We start from the raw sequence: 19,005 nt of genomic DNA, 5'->3' as shown, positions 1-19,005 counted from the left end.
ATATATGGGAGCAGGGCCGGGGAGTGGCAGAGGAGAGGGAGAGCATTTCAAGTAGACTCCCTGCTGAGCAAGGAGCCCAATACCAGGCTCAATTCCACAACCCTGAGATCATGACCTGAGCCAAAATCAAGAGTCAAATGTTTAACCAACTGAGTCACAAGGTGTCCCTTGTCATATTTTCTATAGAGAGAGTAGAAAAATAATTCAGTCTTTCCCCTGGCAGAGTTGATTAAAATCTATTTATAGTTGGTTGTTTAGAAAATTTCTCTCTGGTTTCCTATTCATAATTGGCAATGTCATGTACATTTTTAAGATTGTTGTTCTAAATTTTGAAAGCGCTCTCTCTCTCTTTTTTGTTTATGAACTACTGCAGGAACCTAGCTTTTGTGGTACTGCTTTAGACTTGACAACTGCAAACTCAGGAATTTTGCTTAATGTTGTTGTATATAATTCTCATCAAAAACTATAGAAAAGACCCTCTCTGTCTTCTCGGCCCCGGGAGCAGCTCTCCTGCCACAGCCCCTCAGTCCCTGAAAATGTACACCTGTGCAAAGTTCGTCCCCACCCCATTCTTGGTCAGGAGCACCTCTCAGCTGTTGAGCCAATCACTGTCTGCAGTGGCGCTAGAACCACCCGAGACACTGACAGATGAGGCACCTTATAAGGGCCTCAGCTTCTTGGCAACCCCACGTCCCCTGACCTCACTTACTCCTAGCCACAGCTTCCAAACCACCGCCATTTCAAGGGACATCGCCACAGCAGCCAAGTTCATTGGGGCTGGGGCTGCCACGGTGGGGGTGGCTGGCTCTCGGGCTGGAATTGGGACTGTGTTTGGGAGCCTCATCATTGGTTATGCCAGGAATCCCTCTCTGAAGCAACAGCTCTTCTCCTACGCCATTCTGGGCTTTGTCCTCTCAGAGGCCATGGGGCTCCTTTGCCTGATGGCGGCCTTTCTCGTCCTAGTCGCCATGTGAAGGAGCCGTCTCCACCTCCCACAGGACTTTCTCTTGTGTCTCGTCTGCCCTATGTATTCCTTTTCCTATACCTCCCCAGGCAGCCTGGGGAGAGTGGTTGGCTCCAGGTTTGAGAGAGGGAAGACAAATCAATATTGTATTAATAAGGAAAAAAAAAACTATAGGAAAAAATATCTATAATGTATTATAATTGTCTAGGCTGCATTTTCAAGTATGTATCTGACAGGAAAGAACTTGCATTTTGACTTGGCTTCTTTGAGAACTGAATCTTCCTTTTAGTGAATGTTCCACAGACCGTCCTCTGGCTCCAAACATTTCAAACATTGTTGTTCCTCCACTCACCTCATACTACCAGTGCCAGATGCTGTAGGACACGTCATGTCATAAGATGACCTTTGTCCCCCTCATCTGCCTTTCACAACTCCCAGCCAGTAGGCAATAGGAGTATTCCTAGCAATAACTGAACTGCATTCATAAAGCATATCTCCCCAAACCCAAACTAGATGTATCTCAAACTCAACACCGCCACCCCCCTGCCCAGAACACCCATGGGATCCCATAACGTCACTGACCATTGGCGTAGCTTGTCAAGAGGGAAATCAGAGTAGAAGAAACAGGATCTTCACTGATTGTGGTTAAAATTTGTCTTGCAAATTTTGTAAAAAGCTATATGACTGTGAGAACCTACGTTCAGGGTCTTAGAAAGGCCAGTGCAAGGGAGGCACCCTGTAGTTTCAGCTTTATTCCCTCTGACTGGTGCTCAGGCAGGGAACTGTGCTCCAGTCCTTCTGCCCAGACATGCCACAAGACAACCTCTGCCCAGAGTGGGGAGGGGAGGAAGCAGGCTCAGGAAGGCGGGATGGGGAGGACTGGAACCTGTCTCTCCGGAGCTGACCTTAGCTTATGTGACTTAAGGGATGTGAGCAAAGGGCAAGGGAAGGAGCATTTCCTGGGAAGTGCTTTCTCTGCCAGTTGGCAAGGGAGGGGTGTCTGTAAGTGTGTGTAGACAGCAGGGAGAGGAGGGAACACTACACTGGGTGTTGAAGGGAAGCAGGAAAGAAAGGAAAGAAAGAAAGCAGTCCAACTCTTCTGGGCTCTAACGCTTACTAGTAGGCACCAGAGAAGCTCTCTTCTTCATTAAAATCTTTGTGTCACCTCACCAGGATAAATGATGAATTGATATCTTACCATTTTTTCTAAAAACCGTCATCTCTCCTTTATTTGCATGATTTATGCATTCTGTGGATTATAACTACAAGGGCTGGCCACAAGCTGTACTTTGGATTGGCCTCTTCCATCATCAGTTATATATACAAAAGACGTAAAGATTGATATAACTGGTAGAACAAGCAAAATAGAATGAGAAAGATGATTTAAGGTGGAAAGATCACAACACATTCCATAGCCAACCAAATTATTCTTGAAAGTCTGTTTACTTCTGGTTCTTGGGGAAACAAACATTTTTGGTAGCCTATTTTGTGCCTCTCATATTATCTCCTTTAAGAAGGAGGTATCATTTGTCATATTTCACAGGTAAGGACACAAACTAATAGCGAAAAAGTAATCCAAGGAGAAGAATAGAGGCCTGTCCAAGACAATACACTAACAAGGGTTCCCAAGTCATTTTTTTTAATCACCCCACACTGATAACTGAAAATCACCCATAGCATCAAGTTTCCCAGATGGCAAGAGTCCTCTTCACTAAAGGGCTTGGTGTCCAGACCTGTCATACTTAGGGCATCTGGACCCTGATGAAGGCAAAGAACCTGGCACAATCTCTTCCTTGTACTTTATAGAGCTCCTTGGTGTTTGCTGAGTGATCCAGGCAACTAATTGACATATTATTTTATTTTCCAGATTTGTCATTACCTTTAGAGGCAAACCCTAGAGCTCAGAAAGTATGCAGAAAAACTTATCTTAAAAATACTTTATGGGGCGCCTGGGTGGTTCAGTGGGTTAAAGCCTCTGCCTTCGGCTCGCGTCATGATCCCAGAGTCCTGGGATCAAGCCCCGCATCGGGCTCTCTGCTCAGCCGGGAGCCTGCTTCCCTTCCTCTCTCTGCCTGCCTCTCTGTCTACTTGTAATCTCTGTCTGTCAAATAAATAAATAAAATCTTTAAAAAAAATACTTTAAAACTTCATTTTTCAACAACATTAGGAAGCACTGGGGGCTAATAGTGTTAAGTTGGATAAGTTAAAAAAAAATCCTTTCATTTTTTGAACCATTGCAAACATACAGAAGCATATTTTTCACACTATAACCCAGGAGAGAGTCAGCCAAACTTTTACTTCCTCTGAGCTCACGTATCTGAAATGAAAGGTGATATTTCTTGCTTGCATGCCTGGTTTCAAAATGAAACCGGAACATTCCTAGCCTTCAGGCAGCTCTGGTAACCACAGACAGCTGGAAATTCTCCAGTCACAGTAAAGTAGGTTAGGGGGAATCTCCCAGTAGCTCCCACACAAATATGGGGGTGTGTGTGCATATACAGATATCTATATATCTATATTTGTAGTGGTGTTGTGTTTTTTTTTTTTTTTTTTTTTTCCATGAAGCACAGAAAGAACAGAGAACCACAACAGCAGTGACCAAGCGAACTGACTTCCTGGTCCTGAATTTGCATCACGACCTGCTTCTGGGTAGGCAGTCAGGACTGAGGATAGAGAAAGCGGTTAGTGGCATGAACCCTTTGATTTTGTCAAAACTTCAGAGATGTTTCTTGAAGAATAAGCAGACTACTTCTTTGTTCCCTTTTTTAAAAAGTACATAAAATATATGGCAAGGAATAGTGCTTTTTCTCCCACAATCATAGATATTTTAGTCTCTGTCAGAAGAATGTCCTTGATCTGCATTGTCCCATAAAAGAGCAGAGGCAATCATAATGCCAGACCTATGCCTGCAAGTTTCTAATGACTTCTCAACTGACAACAGTAACCATCACATTTGGGTGACTTTTTTTTTAAGGGGAGCCCATCGCATTAGACCTTTCCCCCTGAGACACTAAACTTTATTCTCCACAGAATTGTGAGGCATCTGCTCCTGTCTCCCTCTTTTAAAGCTTCCTCTCTGCCGCCCAAGTGTTCCTTCATCTTACTAGATGTCCAAGGCACTCTGGTGGCTCTGGGTCCAAAGCAGAGCACAGGGCCATCCACGTCCTCGCTACTCCAAGCCCAGCACCTGGGAGCTGGTTAAAAATGCAGGATCCCAGCCCAGACCCTCTGAATCAGAGCCTGTATCTGAGAGAGATTCCTGGTGACTTCAGGGCGCATCTACATTTGTGAGGTGTCGGTCTATACCACTCTTGTGGGGTACAGTTGAGCTTGGTCCCCAACTTGCATGTGACCTGGGGCAGATGAGGACGCATTTCTGGGCCTCAGTTTTCTCCTTTGTGAGATGAAGACATAAAGCCATCTCCAGCTCACACTCTGATAAGAGAGGGCTGGCTCCAGGATCAGGTCATCAGCTCATCTCTGGGTCAAGTGAGTCAACCTCCCTAAGCCTCATTCGCAAAATAGCAATATAAGCAGCCACGCAATCAGCCGTTGTGAAGGTGGAGTGAGAGCATCTGTATGAGTGTCCTCCTGCTACTATGACAGATGATCCTATGTTTAGTGGCTTAAACAACACACACTTTTAACGTTGCTCTTCTGGAGGTTTCACTGGGCAAAGCCAAAGTGAGGAGGCTCTAGAGAAGAATCCGTTTCCTTGCTTTTCCAGCTTCTAGAAAGCAGCCCACCTTCCTTACCTCACAGCCCCTTTCCATCTTCAAAGCAGCGACAGTGTGTGGAACCCTCATATTTCACTTCAACATTTGCTTCTGTCCTCACATCCTCTTCTCTGACACCAACTCCTGCCTCCTGCTTATAAAGAACCCTTGTGATGACACGGGGCCCACCAGATAATCCAGCATAATCCCTCCCTCTCGAAGCCAGCTGTTTATAACCTCAACTCCATCTGCAACCTTAATTCCTCCATTGCCATCCAATGTAGTGTGGTCACAGGCTCCAGGGTTTGGGACGCAGATGTCTTTTGGGGGGGGGCATAATTCTGCCCACTACATGGCATTAGGGGTTATCACTGTGCCTGCAAGTAGTCAGCACCCAATAAATATTTGCTGTTTTTGCTATGGTCTGAGTTTCTGAAGATACTGCCTCCCGCCTTCCTCTATAGGGGCAGAGCAGTGGGCTGGCTGTATTTTTGTGATGAAATGTCCGAGACATTTTCCGTAGCGGTGTTCTCTAGTTTTGGCTCGTCTTACCTCTATCGCCTGTGGCTGCACACACACCTTTGATTAGAGAGCTCCCTCACCCCTGGGAAGACAGCTGCAGTGACCCGTATCCATTATTCCACGTCTAAAGCTTAAGAAATCTTCATATATAAGCAATGCATGCCTTATGGCTTCACGATGTAGTTACAGAGTCCCCTGAACACATCAATCTGAATTGTCTCCTGCAGACCACCTACCCTCTGTTGCATTCATTCAGAATTATATATTTTTTTTCAGAGAGGGGTGGGGGAAGGGAGAGAGAGAATCGTAAGCAGCCTCCATGCCCAGCGCGTAGCTGGAGCTGGGCTTGATCACATGACCTGAGCAGGAATCAGAGTGAGGCGCTTAACCAACTGAGCCACTCAGGAGCCCCTCATTCAGGAAATACTGAACATCTATCATGTGCTAAGTGCCAGAGATATAACAAGGATGAGTGGTTCTATTTATATCTTTAGAGCCTTATCTCCCTTGCAGAGGTGCCTTGGGAGCCGGCCTAGAACTTTCAGAGGGAGGCCAACTGGCCTTGAGTCCTCCAAGCCTTGCTTTCACAGAACAGCTTCAGTTTCTCTGTTTTAACATTGGGGTTCTGTGTAAGATTTTGTTTAAAAACAGGGTCCACTTCCTAGTCCCTGGAATGCAGTGGACGCTTTTAAGTAAGTAAATCTCCCAAGGGTCTGAAAGTCACTGCTCCAGGAGGATTATCAAACCCTTTCCAGATGGTTCTCCAGGTTTGGCCTCTGCGGTTGCTGATACCTTGACCTCCTCAGTCCTAAGCCTGGAAATGCCCTGCCTCACCCGCCTGGGCTGGTTTCTCTGCTTTAGCAGCTCCCTTTCCTCTGCCTTTATCAGGCTCAACTTCCTCTATTTCCTTCCACTTGTGGGCCACATCTTCTAGCCCACTTGTGCTATTTCAGGACTACATTTGGCTCCTCCCACCTCCTGTCAGTCTCCTGTGGGTTCAATCCTGCTTCATCATCATGGTTCTCAAAACCCCTGTGAGATTACTTGCCTTTTCCAGAAAGTGCTTCAACTCTGCCCCCCACCCCCCTTCCACGGAGGAGAGGAAAGGCACCACCTTCCCCACACCAAGCCTACCCTCTCCTCTCACTGTAGAGTAATAAAAATATCTAACACTCACACAGCGCTGTTTGACCCTGAGGCATTTGAAATTGCTTAAATTGAGCTGCTCATCATTTACTTTCAACGGCATCTAATAACACCTTATATTTATAGTTCTTTAGAGCTCACAAAGCTCTTTGACATTATCGCATTTAATTTGCGCCTCAAACGCCCTTATGAGGTAAGCAAGGTGGTAACTTTTATTCTCATTTTGCAGAGATGGAAACTTGCTCAGAGAAGGCCAGTGGCCTCACTTACGAAGATTCTGAAGAAGGTTCGGGCCTGCTTTGTTTTTGTTTCAGGAATGGACTTAACAAAAGAACAAGACGGTACAGTTAATCCTGGCTGCAGCTGCTGGAAATTTGCGGTGGCCTCCTCGTGTGAGCTGCATGGGGAATTTGGAACCTCAAAGAAAGCACAGTAGGAGGAAGACAAAGAGATCTTCCGTCGGTTTGGCCGGCAGTTCATTTCGACTCCCCCTTTGACTTCATATAAAGACGAAAGCAGGAAACCTGCGTTTCTGTCATTGTTACAATCCCTTCGACTATGTGATGCCACTTGAAAATGGAGCCAGCTTTGTTATGAAAAACAATTGTCTTTTGATGAAATAGAGCAGCCTTTTGTAGCCAACGAAGATACAGATTCAGCAACATTCTTCACAACGCACACTTGACCCATAAGGGCATATGGGAGTAGTTCAGATACTGTATCTTATTTTTCTGGCAACAGAAGTAAGCTTTCGGAGTCTCTGACTCCAAATATCAAGAAACAAAGGGATCTCTTTAAGAGATCACGAGACGGTCAGCCTTGTCTTTTCTGTCCTCTCTTTGTGCTCTCCCTGGAGTAAGCTGTACAGTTTAGGTTGTCCTCAGAGCCTCAGAGACACAGGAAGCACTTAGGATTTAGGGAAATTGGTGTTTGGGTTTTTGTTTTGTTTTGTTTTGTATTAGTTTTTAATTGGTACTAAAAGAAATAACAGACTGCTCCTTCAGAGTCAGGCAAACAGAATGGAAACTGCCATATTCTCCTTGGAAGGAGGGGAGGCCGAGGACATGGTCTCCATAAATGCTAATCAACCTTCAGATCAGCAGTCTTCCCCTTCCTGAGTCATTCTCCCCGCAGCATGAGAAATAAAAGCTTTCAAATTTGACTACCAAACAAGAGACACACCGGACTAGGGGGCGTTGATTTGCATTTGTGTGATTTGGGGTTAGGAGCACAGGATTCAGTGCAATTCAGCCATGATTTAAATAAATATATCTTCTAACTCTGTCTACCGAAGGGGCCTAGAAACTATGATACCGCAGAGCAGCAGACATACTTTTGCCCGGACATGGGTTTCTAAATCATTCCATGGCTCCTTGAGAAAAGGAACAGTTTGAGAGCTAGGGAAGGGAAAACACAAAATGCGCCTGTGCTATCCTAGAAAGCAGAAAACACTCAAAGACTTATGGGCTGATGGAAAAAAGATCTAGCGAGGACATGGATGAGTCTTCAATGCATATGGCTAAGTGAAAAAAGCCGGTCTGAAAAGGGGACACACTATACGATTCCATATACAATGTCCATATACGACATTCTGGAACAGGAGAAACTATGGAGATGGTAAACAGAACAATGGTTGCTAGGCATTTGGGGTTGGGGAAAGGACAGAATAGGTAAAGCATGGGGGATTTTTAGGGTGGGGAAACTATGGAAAGTAAGGAATCCTTTGATAATATGAAAATCGCTTTGAGAGTTCTCTGTTTTCCAACTTCAGGTTTTATGGTACTGGATTTTTTAAAAGGAGAGTACACACATTGTACCTATGTGCCTATGTTAGAGAATATAGGAGGAAATGAAAACTCTGTGTGTTGATGTTTGAAGTCCATACATGCATATAGGTAATTACTTGGATGAAAAGAGCTAATAAATTTCCAATACATATTTTAAGTTGTTGAATGTGTTTTGTTTGACACATAAAGTTTCTCTCTCCCTCACTGCCTCAAAAAACTTAAAGCCTGTCACAGAACCTGAGGCACGAAAGGCCAGAATATCATGGATGAGGCTATCGCTGTGCTAGCACCTACTCAGAAATCTTGGGAATCCACCTGTAGTACCTCTGAAAAGAAACACATTTTGATTTAATGTGACAAAGTCAAATAGGTCACGTTAAATCTTAAGAACTTTACCTCATGTCCCCCGTTGTAAGAATACCTGCAAAAGCTCCTGAAGTCTACAGAAATCAAAGTCCGATGCCTCATGTGGGGTAAATGCACACCTTCACACTGACAACACACACGTATTTCCCTCTTTCCTTCCCATAATACTTAATTCTAAGATAAACTCTGCATTGCACAATTTGTTTTTTTTCTTTTTTCTTTTCCTTTCTTTCTTTCTTTCTTTCTTTTTTTTTTTTTTTTTTTTTTGGCCCAGATAAGAAGCAGGAGACCAAGTTTTCTGATAACTACAAACTTATGCAGAGTCAGTATTTGTAAAACCCTACAAAGTGCCTCTTATCACTGTCATAATAGATAGGTCAGCAGACCAAAGAGGAAGTCAATTACAGACAAAGAAAGATGATCATTTTAAACTGGTGTAAACATCCTTTCTTTGCTATGGCCTCTTATGATCATCACTTTTCCTTTGCTGTAATAATAAAAATATTTTTTTCATGAGCTGTTATTGCCAATTGCCCCCAGAGAAAAGACAGCATTTGTTTACCATTCTTTATTTCTTCGTTAAAAAATGAGGATATTAAGCACCCTTCTGCCTTTCTGGTCACTACTTCATTTCCCATCTCTTTTCAAGATGCTGGTTGGCAACCGTGTGTCATGTCTTCCCCTGGGCACTTCTTTGCCTGGCCAACAGCCTAAAACACTAACAGGATCTATTGCTTTGTTTTTCTGGTGACTCAAACAGCTTATTAAAAGTGTATGGAAGCCAGCACAAGCTTGGATGTGTTGATAGTGGATGAAACAGAGACAGGAAGTTTTTTCTAACTAAATGAAAGCTCACATAGCCTTATGTTAAGGTTCCTTTGGCCACTGTTTCTTATAGTTCAAATATTTACATTTAAGTGTGATAATTACCTTTAAACAGTTCAAGCAGTTCAGGTTTGTATACAAAGCAACCAGAAAATGAGACTGATAATTGGAAACTTCATAGAATACCAAAAAGAAAAGAGCACTGTCTCCATACTCCACAGGACTGGGAAGTGTTGGAGCAGGAAGGGAACTTCAGAATTATCCAACTGAATCCCTTTTGTTTTACAGATGAGGAAGCTGAGAGCCTGGGAGTTCTAGTGACTTCCAAGGCTAGCAGTTAGTGGGACAATACAGACATGGCCCAGGTTGTTCCATTAAATCATTGATTTAAATTATTTTTGGACATTTGGACAATAAAAAATATATTTGTTAGTTAAGAAGCATCCTTATTATAGTCGTAGTGCTAGACATCATGTGTGTCTCCTAGAAAGAAGTTTGCAATACAGAGATATAAGCAAAGAGCGTATGACTCAAGAGACTTAAACCATGATTTTTGGGAACATTTACCTATTAGGTACATGTCAGTTCAGTGAGGGACTCAGAAGAAGAGAATCAAGTTTAACACTTTCTGATTTAATTGAAGAATAGGTAACAGTTTGGCCAAGGGAGGAGGCAATCAAGTATTGCTGGAATGAAATGTTTTTTTGCCAGTTGCTCTTGGTTTCAGCAATCTCTTCCTTCCTGGTTTCTTTGAGATACAATTTATATCTAATACTGTATTAGTCCAAGGTGTACAACATGATTTGATGTATGTACATATTGCAAAATTATAACTACCATAAGTTTAGTTAACATCAACCGCCTTACCTAGTTACACATAATTTTTCTTGTGACGAGAACTTTTAAGATCTACTCTTGCAGCAACTCTCAAATTAACAGTACAGTATTGTTAATTATAGTCACCAAGCTGTATATTACATTCCCAGGATTTATCTTATAACCGGAAGTTTATACCATTTTACCTTCTTTACCCATTTCGCCCATCCCCCACCCCCAGCTTCTGGTAACCACCAATCTGTTCTTTGTATCTTTGAATTCATTTTTTAAAAAGATTTTATTTACTTATTTGAGAGAAAGAGCAAGAGAGAGCACAAGCAGATGGAAGGCAGAAGAGGGGAAGAAGCAGGCTCTCTCCTGAGCAGGGAACCCTACGTGGGACTCAATTCCAGGCCTCTGGGATCATGACCCAAGCAAATGGCAGAAGCTTAACAGACTGACCCACCCAGGTGGCCCTCTTTGAATCCAGTTTTATTAGATTCCACATATTTGTGAGATTATACAGTATTTGTCTTTCTTTGTCTGACTTATTTCACTTAGCATAATCCCCTCCAGATCTGTGTTGTTGCAAATGGCAGAATTTCCTCCTTTTAGGGCTGAATAATAGTCCATTTGCATGTATGTGTATGTGTGTGTGTATACACGGTATTTTCTTTATCCATTCATCTATCAGTGGATTAAGGTTGTTTTTATGTCTCAGCTATTGTAAATAATGTTGCAATGAACATAGGGGTGGTGCAGGTCTCTTTTCAAGGTACGAATTTCATTTCCTTTGATTAAATGCCTGGAAGTGGAAATGCTGGATCATATGTTAGTTCTAAGTTTTTGAGGAACCGCCATGCTTTTTCTGTTATAGCTTCATCAATATACGTTCCCACCAATAGGGCACAAGTGTTCCCTTCTCTCCACACCCTTGCCAATACTTGTGATTTCTTGTCTTTTTGATAATAGCCATGCCAACTGCTGTGAAGTAATTTCTTTTGACTTGCATTTCCCTGACTAGTAATGTTGAGCACCTTTTAACGTACCTATTGGCCATTTGGAGGTCTTTAGAAAAATGTCTGTTCAGCTTCTCTGCCCATTTTTCAGTTGGATTGTTTTTTCGCTATTGAGTTGTATAAGTTGGTTTCAGCAATCCTGAGTTGAGATACCACTGAGTAGGAGATCTAAGGGGAAAAATTTAAAGCAAAGACACCATTGTGGTTAATAGCCCTGTCGTTCTAGATAGAGATGGGAAATGGCATTTCCCAATATCTAAGTTACATTAGAGGACAGAGATAGTAGTCAAGAGCCTTCATTTGCATCTTCTATTCACCTAATTATCATTAGGTTCCTTTCATTACTGCAGGTAACAAACCATTTAAAATTTTGTTCTCCTGTTCTTTGTCAAGTTTGGACATAGAGTAAAACCTTAATATTCTGGTCATGCTTTAAGTTTGGTACAAATCATTTAGTTAAAGAAATTGTATCAAGTTTGGGTCTGCAACTTGGGGTCACGAGGTTGACTACATGGTGGAACGGAAAGCCACACCCAGAACCTCCCAGGTTGTCCAAAGAAGCCACACTTCTTGCGAAAGACTATTTCTGTGGCTCAGATCCCATTCTCACTGCCTCTTACTGGATCTCTCTTGCGTGCATTTTCTCTTTCTTTTCCTCTGAGGTCAGTGGTACTTCCTACAGATAAGGTACTAAATATCTCAAGTCAGGGTACATCACTTTTTAAGGTAACATTCCGGGAGGAAGACACTGGTCAACATAAATTCTATTTGCATCAGATATGTTGTCTGATTTAGCAGCAGCAGCAGGATTATAGACTTGCTTTCAACATCAGATTTGTGTGCACAAACTTACATGTATAGATTTGTTGGTAAATCCATTTCAATGAACACTCACTAAACAGCTTCCTTAAGCTCACTATTCTGACAGACATTGTAGAAAATACGGTCTTTTCAGGTTCTGTTATTGTAATTTAGATGTGTTTTCTGTAAGTTTCTTAGGTGGTTTTTTGTCTCTCAGTCACTTACTTCCTTTTTCAAAAACATCGCAACAATAAATGATGCAATCACTACTTAATTTTTTCCTGCACTTTAGTCTTCTGCTTAGGAGTTTGGAAATTCACCAATTCAGGTGCTAATCTGTTATGGATCTGTGTTATATAATAAGAGTAAACCAGAAAATAGAATATCAATCATTACCAATATTTAATTGACAAATGCCAACCTTGTCTTGACTTTATATTTTTTAAAAACTAAATATCACTGTAAATACTGGAATCATAAAAATTCCTAAGCATTTTGGGTTGGAAGCCTTAAAGGAATGAAACAGCCTGGGTTATCAGCAGTAATCTTTCAAAAATCAAGGTGCTTGGAGAAGATCCAAAATTGTAATGAGCTTGAAGCAAATTATCAAATTAATCCTGGTTGATGCAACTGTCCTAACTTGTGAAGCCACCTGTCTCCATTTGAAGATGTCAACATCAAAAGTGGAACAGCATTTACTGAGTGCCCACAATGCTGCAGGCAGTAAAGAGAAAAACCAAAATGAAAGAGCCTCATCCAGTGATCTTATAATTATAGGAGAAGTAATGGGTAGGGTTTTTTAAGGCATAAATAAATAGAAATAACAAGATTAATATTGAGCAAGAAGAAATTTTAGGATGAGCTCAGGAAAATAACTCCTATCAAACTTCTCAGTATAATCACTGGAGCCATTATACCATATCATGCTGTTGGGGCTATTAGTATTAATAATAGTAATCATCATTTATTATGAGTGTAGCATAGAGAACAACTCTGCAGTGCTAGGAAGATAGAACAGATAGACTTGAAGAGATATGTCTTTTCAATTCTGTGATGCCATGCATAATATGAATTCTAAGAACAGAAGGTCTTAACCACTTCATTATCAAATAAAGTACTGCCTGACCACATCCAAGACAAGTGTCTTCTTTATAGCTCTTTAATTAAAGAAAATGATTCTTAATATGACTGACTCAGTTGCAAAAACACTAGAACCAAGAATGATCTGTTGACTTTTTGTTAGTTGGGAATATGTTTATCCATTCTACTATTTTCTCTCCTCTTTAAGAACTAATCAGCAACATAAATTTATCTTGTAGTTGTGTCCAATAAATACGGTAAAGGATAAAGAATGAAACTTTAGTAGAAAAATTAAAGAAATTTAGATAATTTGGTAAGGCATTTTTTAATTGAATCTTTATACCTTCTACTCCAAGGGTAACTCTTTTTTTTTTAAGATTTTATTTATTTATCTGACACAGAGAGAGAGATCACAAGTAGGCAGAGAGGCAGGCAGAGAGAGAGGAGAAGCAGGCTCCCTGCTGAGCAGAGAGCCTGATGCGAGGCTCGATCTCAGGACCCTGAGATCATGACCTGAGCGGAAGGCAGAGGCTCAACCCACTGAGCCACCTAGGCGCCCCCAAGGGTAACTCTTTGCACCCATCTTATTCATATTTCCCCAGAGTATGTACGTATCTGTGAGTATTTAGATCTATGCAATTTTATCACATATGCAGGTTCATATATACCCATCAGCATAGTCAGCATATAGAACATTCTACTACCACAGGATCTCTTCTGTTGCCCTTTTATAACATCCCTTCCCTCCATTCTTAACTCTTGGCAACCACTAATTTGTTTTCCATTTCTAAAATTTTTCATTTCAAAAATTTTTCATAAGGGAGTCATACAGTATGCAACCTTTTAAAACCAGCTTCTTTCGGGGTGCCTGGGTGGCTCAGTGGGCTAAAGCCTCTGCCTTTGGCTCAGGTCATGATCCCAGGGTCCTGGGATCGAGCCCCGCTTCGGGCTCTTTGCTCAGCAGGGAGCCTGCTTCCTCTCTCTCTGTCTGCCTCTCTGCCTATTTGTGATCTCTGTCTGTCAAATAAATAAATGAAATCTTAAAAAAAAAAAAACACAAACCAGCTTCTTTCACTTGCCATAATTCCTGGGATATTCATCCAAGTTATTATGTATGTCAGTAGTTCATCCCTTTTCGTTGCTAAATAGTAGTCTATGGTCTATATGGACCACAGTTTATTTAATCATTTACCTGATGAAGGACATCTAGGCTGTTTCCAGCTTTTAACTATTACAGAACTCTGCTATGAACAATTTACATGTTTTCATTTGCCCAAGAGTGCAACTGCTAGATCATATGGTAACTATGCTAGTTAGTCTTACAAGAAAATGCCACTGTTTTCAGAGTAGCTATACCATTTTATATTACCACCAACAATGTAGGAGTGATCTGTATTCTCTTCATCCTTGCCAGCATTTGGTTTTGTCATTATTTTTTATTCTAGTCATTCTGATTGGTGTACAATGATATCTCATCATGGTCTTAATTTGAATTTCCCAAATGGCAAGGGATGATGAACATCTCATATACTTACTTGCCAATTATATGACCTCTTCAGTAAAATGTTTCTTCACAACTTTTGTCCATTTTTGTTTCTCTTGTATTTTAGTGTTGAGTTTTGAGAATTCTATGATAGCTGTAGCTTTGTTACAGATGCTCTTTACCAAATTGAAGTTATTCCCCTTTATTCCTAACTTGCTGAGAGCCTGGTTTTTCATGGTTGTTGTTGTTTCGTTTTGTTTTGTTTCAGAATTAATTGGTGTTGGATTTTGTCAAGTGATTTTTTTTTATGAATTGATTTGATCATACATTTTTTTCCTTTAACCTATTGATATACCATTGATTGATTTGGAATGTAGAACCAAACTTCCTTTCCTGGAATGACTCCCAGTTGGTCATGGGGTATAATTTCTTTATACACTATTATATTTCAGTTTGCTTAGATTTTTTTAAGGATTTTTACTTCTAAATTTATGAACAGGATTGGCCTATAAATTTCCTTTTTTTCTTTCTTTCTTTTTTAAAATTACTGTCTTGTTCAGGTTTGAATGTCAGGGTAATACTGCTCTCATAAAATGAATTGGAAAGTATTTCCACTTCCTCTGTTTTTTGGAAAGGATTATATAAAATTGGTGTTAATTCTTCTCTAGCTATTTTGTTAGAATTTCTGCTGTGAAGACATCTGACTTGCAGACTTACTTTTCAGGAGCTTTTAAATTATGAATTCAACTTCTGTAATGGTTATAACAATTCAGATTATCTATTTTATCTTGGTTGAGATTTGGTAGTTTGTGATGTTCGAGAAATTGATCCATTTATTTAAGTTGTCAAATTTATAAAGTTGTTTTTAGTAATATTTTATTAACTTTTTAATAGTTAAAAGATATGTAGTGCTATCTGTTATTTTATTTCTGATTTTGGTAATTTGTGTCTACTTTTTAAATTTTTGGTCAGTCTTGCCAGAAATTTATAAATTTTATTGATTTTTTTCAAAGATTCAGCTTTTGGTTTCATTGATTTTCTTTATTGTTTTCCTACTCCATTGACTTTTGCTTCTATTTTAATTATTTTCTTCCTTCTGCATGCTTTAGGTTTATATTCATCTTCCTTTCTTAGTTCCTTGGGGTAAAAACTTAAAATATTGATTTGAGAACTTTCCTGATTTGTATTGTAAGCCTTTAGTGTTAGAAATTTCCTTCTCAGGACTCCTTTAGCTGCATCCCACATGTACTGAAATGTTATATTTTCATTTCACTCAGCCCTACATGTTTTCTTCCTTTGAGAATTCCTCTTTGATCCAAATATTATTTAGAAGTGCATCATTTAATTTCCATGTGTTTAGGTATTTTCCTGTTGTTTTTCTTTATTGATTTTTAGTTTGATTCCATTATGGGCAGAGAAAAGAATCTATATGATTTCAATTCTTTTGAATTTGTTAAGGTATTATTATTATTACTATCATTATTACTATCATTATTACTATTCACGATATGGTCTATCTTGGGAATGTTCCATGTTGCCTGAAAAAAAAATGTGTATTCTGCTGTTGTTTTATGGAGTGTTCTATATATGTCAATTAGATCTTGTTGTTTGATTTTCTCATATCTTCTTTAGTCCTGATGATTTTCATTTTAGTAGTTCTGTCAATACCTAATAAGGGATAGTAAAGTATTTTGAATCAGAAAATCTAACCTAGTTGTTAATCTGTTCATATACTAGTTCACGAATTCAGCAAGCATAGAACTATGAGAAAAATATTTAGTATATTTTGAGAAATAAACATTAACAATTACTAAATAGTCCCCATTTTTAATTTCCAAGAAATCTAAAAGTGCATGGGATGATCAAGACCCAGAAACTATTTTCCAACCTGAAAAAATACTTCTTCATGAAATCTTAGACTAAAGAGACCATTCGCATTTTGTGAAACACATAGTAGTTTCACATCTGACAATCAAACAGTTCTTTTTAACTGAATCTACTTTTTAAAAGAATCCATGTTGTTTCTTTTCCCTACTATTTCTTCCTTTTTTTTTTTTTTAAAGATTTTATTTATTTACTTATTTGACAGAGAGAGATACAGTGAGAGAGGGAACACAAGCAGGGAGTGGCAGAGGGAGAAGCAGCTTCCTGCTGAGCAGGGAGCCCGATGTGGGGCTCCATCCCAGGACCCCGGGATCATGACCTGAGCTGAAGGCAGGCGCTTAACGAGTGAGCCACCCAGGTACCCCTTTCCTACTATTTCTAAGATCATTTCAAGTTATGGCAAGGATTAGCCTTGACTTATATGAACTGTGAATAATGCAAAATGTCTGCAGTTGCATACTACCCATGAAATGTGGGTACTGTGTATTAAAAACCCAGTTAGGTGAAAAGAATATCACTTCAGAATTAAAAAGAGCTGAGTTGATGAAAGAACTCTCAAGTTGTGAAAGTATGAGTTTTTTTTTTTTTAAGATTTTATTTATTTATTTGGCAGAGAAAGAGAAATCACAAGTAGGCAGAGAGCCAGGCAGAGAGAGGAGAAGCTGGCTCCCTGCTGAGCAGAGATCCTGATGTGGGGCTCAATCCTAGGACCCTGAGATCATGACCTAAGCTGAAGGCAGAGGCTCAACCCACTGAACTACCCAGGCACCCCAAGTATGAGTTCTGATGTGGAAAAAAAAAAGGTAATTTCCTACATTATAGTAAATTTGCATAATAAGAAGAGTAATGAGAAAAGAAATTAAAACAACCTGAAAGGAAATACATATTCGAAAGAAGATACGAAATTTAAACCCATAGCACATGACTCAATAGCAACAATAGAAACGAGATGACAATGGTGTATTATCTTCAAAGTACTCAGAGAAAAATAAATGCCAATATACAATTTTATATCAATCTAAACTATGATTTAAAGGTAAAAGGTAAGGACAAAATGAAGAGGCTTTGAAACTAATAAAAATTGAGCTTACTACTCACAGACTGTTACTGAGTGATCAACTAAGGGATGTAATTACATCAGAAAAAAAATTGGATTATGGGGATGCAAGAATCAGATAGAAAGCTTGTTGGTATATCTATGAATGATTAACTACAAAAATTATTTTAAAAATGACTAATTTTGAGATGTTTGAAAGGAATATAGAACCACAAAAAGATCACAACATGAAAGATTGGCAAGCAGGGAGAAAACTGGAATTAAAGCATAAGAATGGTATGAGGATTAAGATTTCATTAACATTTCAGTTATCTGCAGTTATGTAGCAATATACCTCAAATATCAGAGGCTTAAAACAACAACTATTTTATTTGTTCACAGTTCTGTGGGTAGATTTTTTTTTTTTTCATTCACTTGTCCAGACCTGTACTGGTATGGCTCAACTGCCTCGTGCTGACTGGCCCACTCAACTGGGGTCACATGCTGGGACCTTGATCCACACAGTTCTCTTCTTCATAATCTCAAGGCTTCTACCTCTCCATGTGGCTTTTCCAACTGGTATTTCCATGTGGCTTTCCAGCAGGACAGCCAGACTTCTTACGTGTAAGCTTAGGGCTCCTGAGAGTATAAAAGTAGAAGCTACCAGGCCATTTAAAATCTTAGATTGTGATCTAACATAGCATCACTTCTGCCATATTCAGTTGGTTAAAGATAAGCCCAGACTCAAGGGATGGGCACTGCACAAGATCATGAATACTGAGAAGCATAGTGCAATTAAACAGATGATCACTTCAGAGTTTATTAGGTCAATTATGTGTGCTAAAAACTTAAGGCAATAAAAAAAAACACAAAATGTTGAAAGATGAAGAAATCATCCAATATTAGAGAAAAATGATAGTAATAGGGGAGTATAGAAGAAAAGCAAGGTAAAAACAAAATAAAATAAGGCAGCAGAAATAAAACCAAATATGTCAGTACTTACAATACAAACAGTGGTTTTAACTAGCTTATTTTTTTAAAGATTTATTTATTTATTTGAGAGAGAGAAAGAGAGTGCGTGCACACATAAGCAGGGGTAGAAGTGAGGGAGAGAGAATCCTCAGGCAGACTCCTTACTGAGCACACAATTCAGTGTGGGGCTAGATCCCCAAATCCTGAGATCATGACCTGGGCCAAAATCAAGAATTGGATGCTCAACAGACTAAGTTACCTAGGCACCCCTAAACTAGCTTATTAAATACCAGAGCTTCACTGAGGAAAATGTTTAAAATCCAGTTTTATGTTTTTTGTAAGAAACACACTCAAATCATAAGGACATGGACAGGTCGACAATAAGAGGAAGAAAAAGACAGACAAATACACCAAGCAAATACTAAGCAAAACAAAGGAGATGTAGTTATAGCAATATCAGACAAAAGAGACTATGTCAAACTTTAGTTTTAAGGATAAAAATGATTGGTACTTAATGATAGAAAGATATAATTTATCAGAAGAGATAATAGTCTTTACACAATGAACAACATAGCCTTAAGAACTTTT

At 39.7% G+C, this 19,005-nt stretch overlaps 1 protein-coding gene across 1 annotated transcript; it reads left to right on the top strand.

Annotated features, from left to right (window-relative positions):
- Positions 1-536: 536 nt before the first annotated feature.
- Positions 537-974, top strand: LOC308340062 (ATP synthase F(0) complex subunit C2, mitochondrial-like; the record flags this gene model as incomplete). Its single annotated transcript, XM_080799224.1, has 1 exon — positions 537-974. The coding sequence occupies one exon, from the start codon at positions 537-539 to the stop codon at positions 972-974; it is 438 nt and encodes a 145-aa protein (XP_080655350.1).
- Between the last annotated feature and the right edge of the window lie 18,031 nt (positions 975-19,005).

The sequence above is a fragment of the Martes martes genome (assembly GCF_963455335.1).
Source record: "Martes martes genome assembly, chromosome: 3".
Taxonomy (NCBI): domain Eukaryota; kingdom Metazoa; phylum Chordata; class Mammalia; order Carnivora; family Mustelidae; genus Martes; species Martes martes.
Note: the sequence above shows the minus strand (reverse complement) of the source record. Positions and strands in the feature narration are given on the sequence as shown.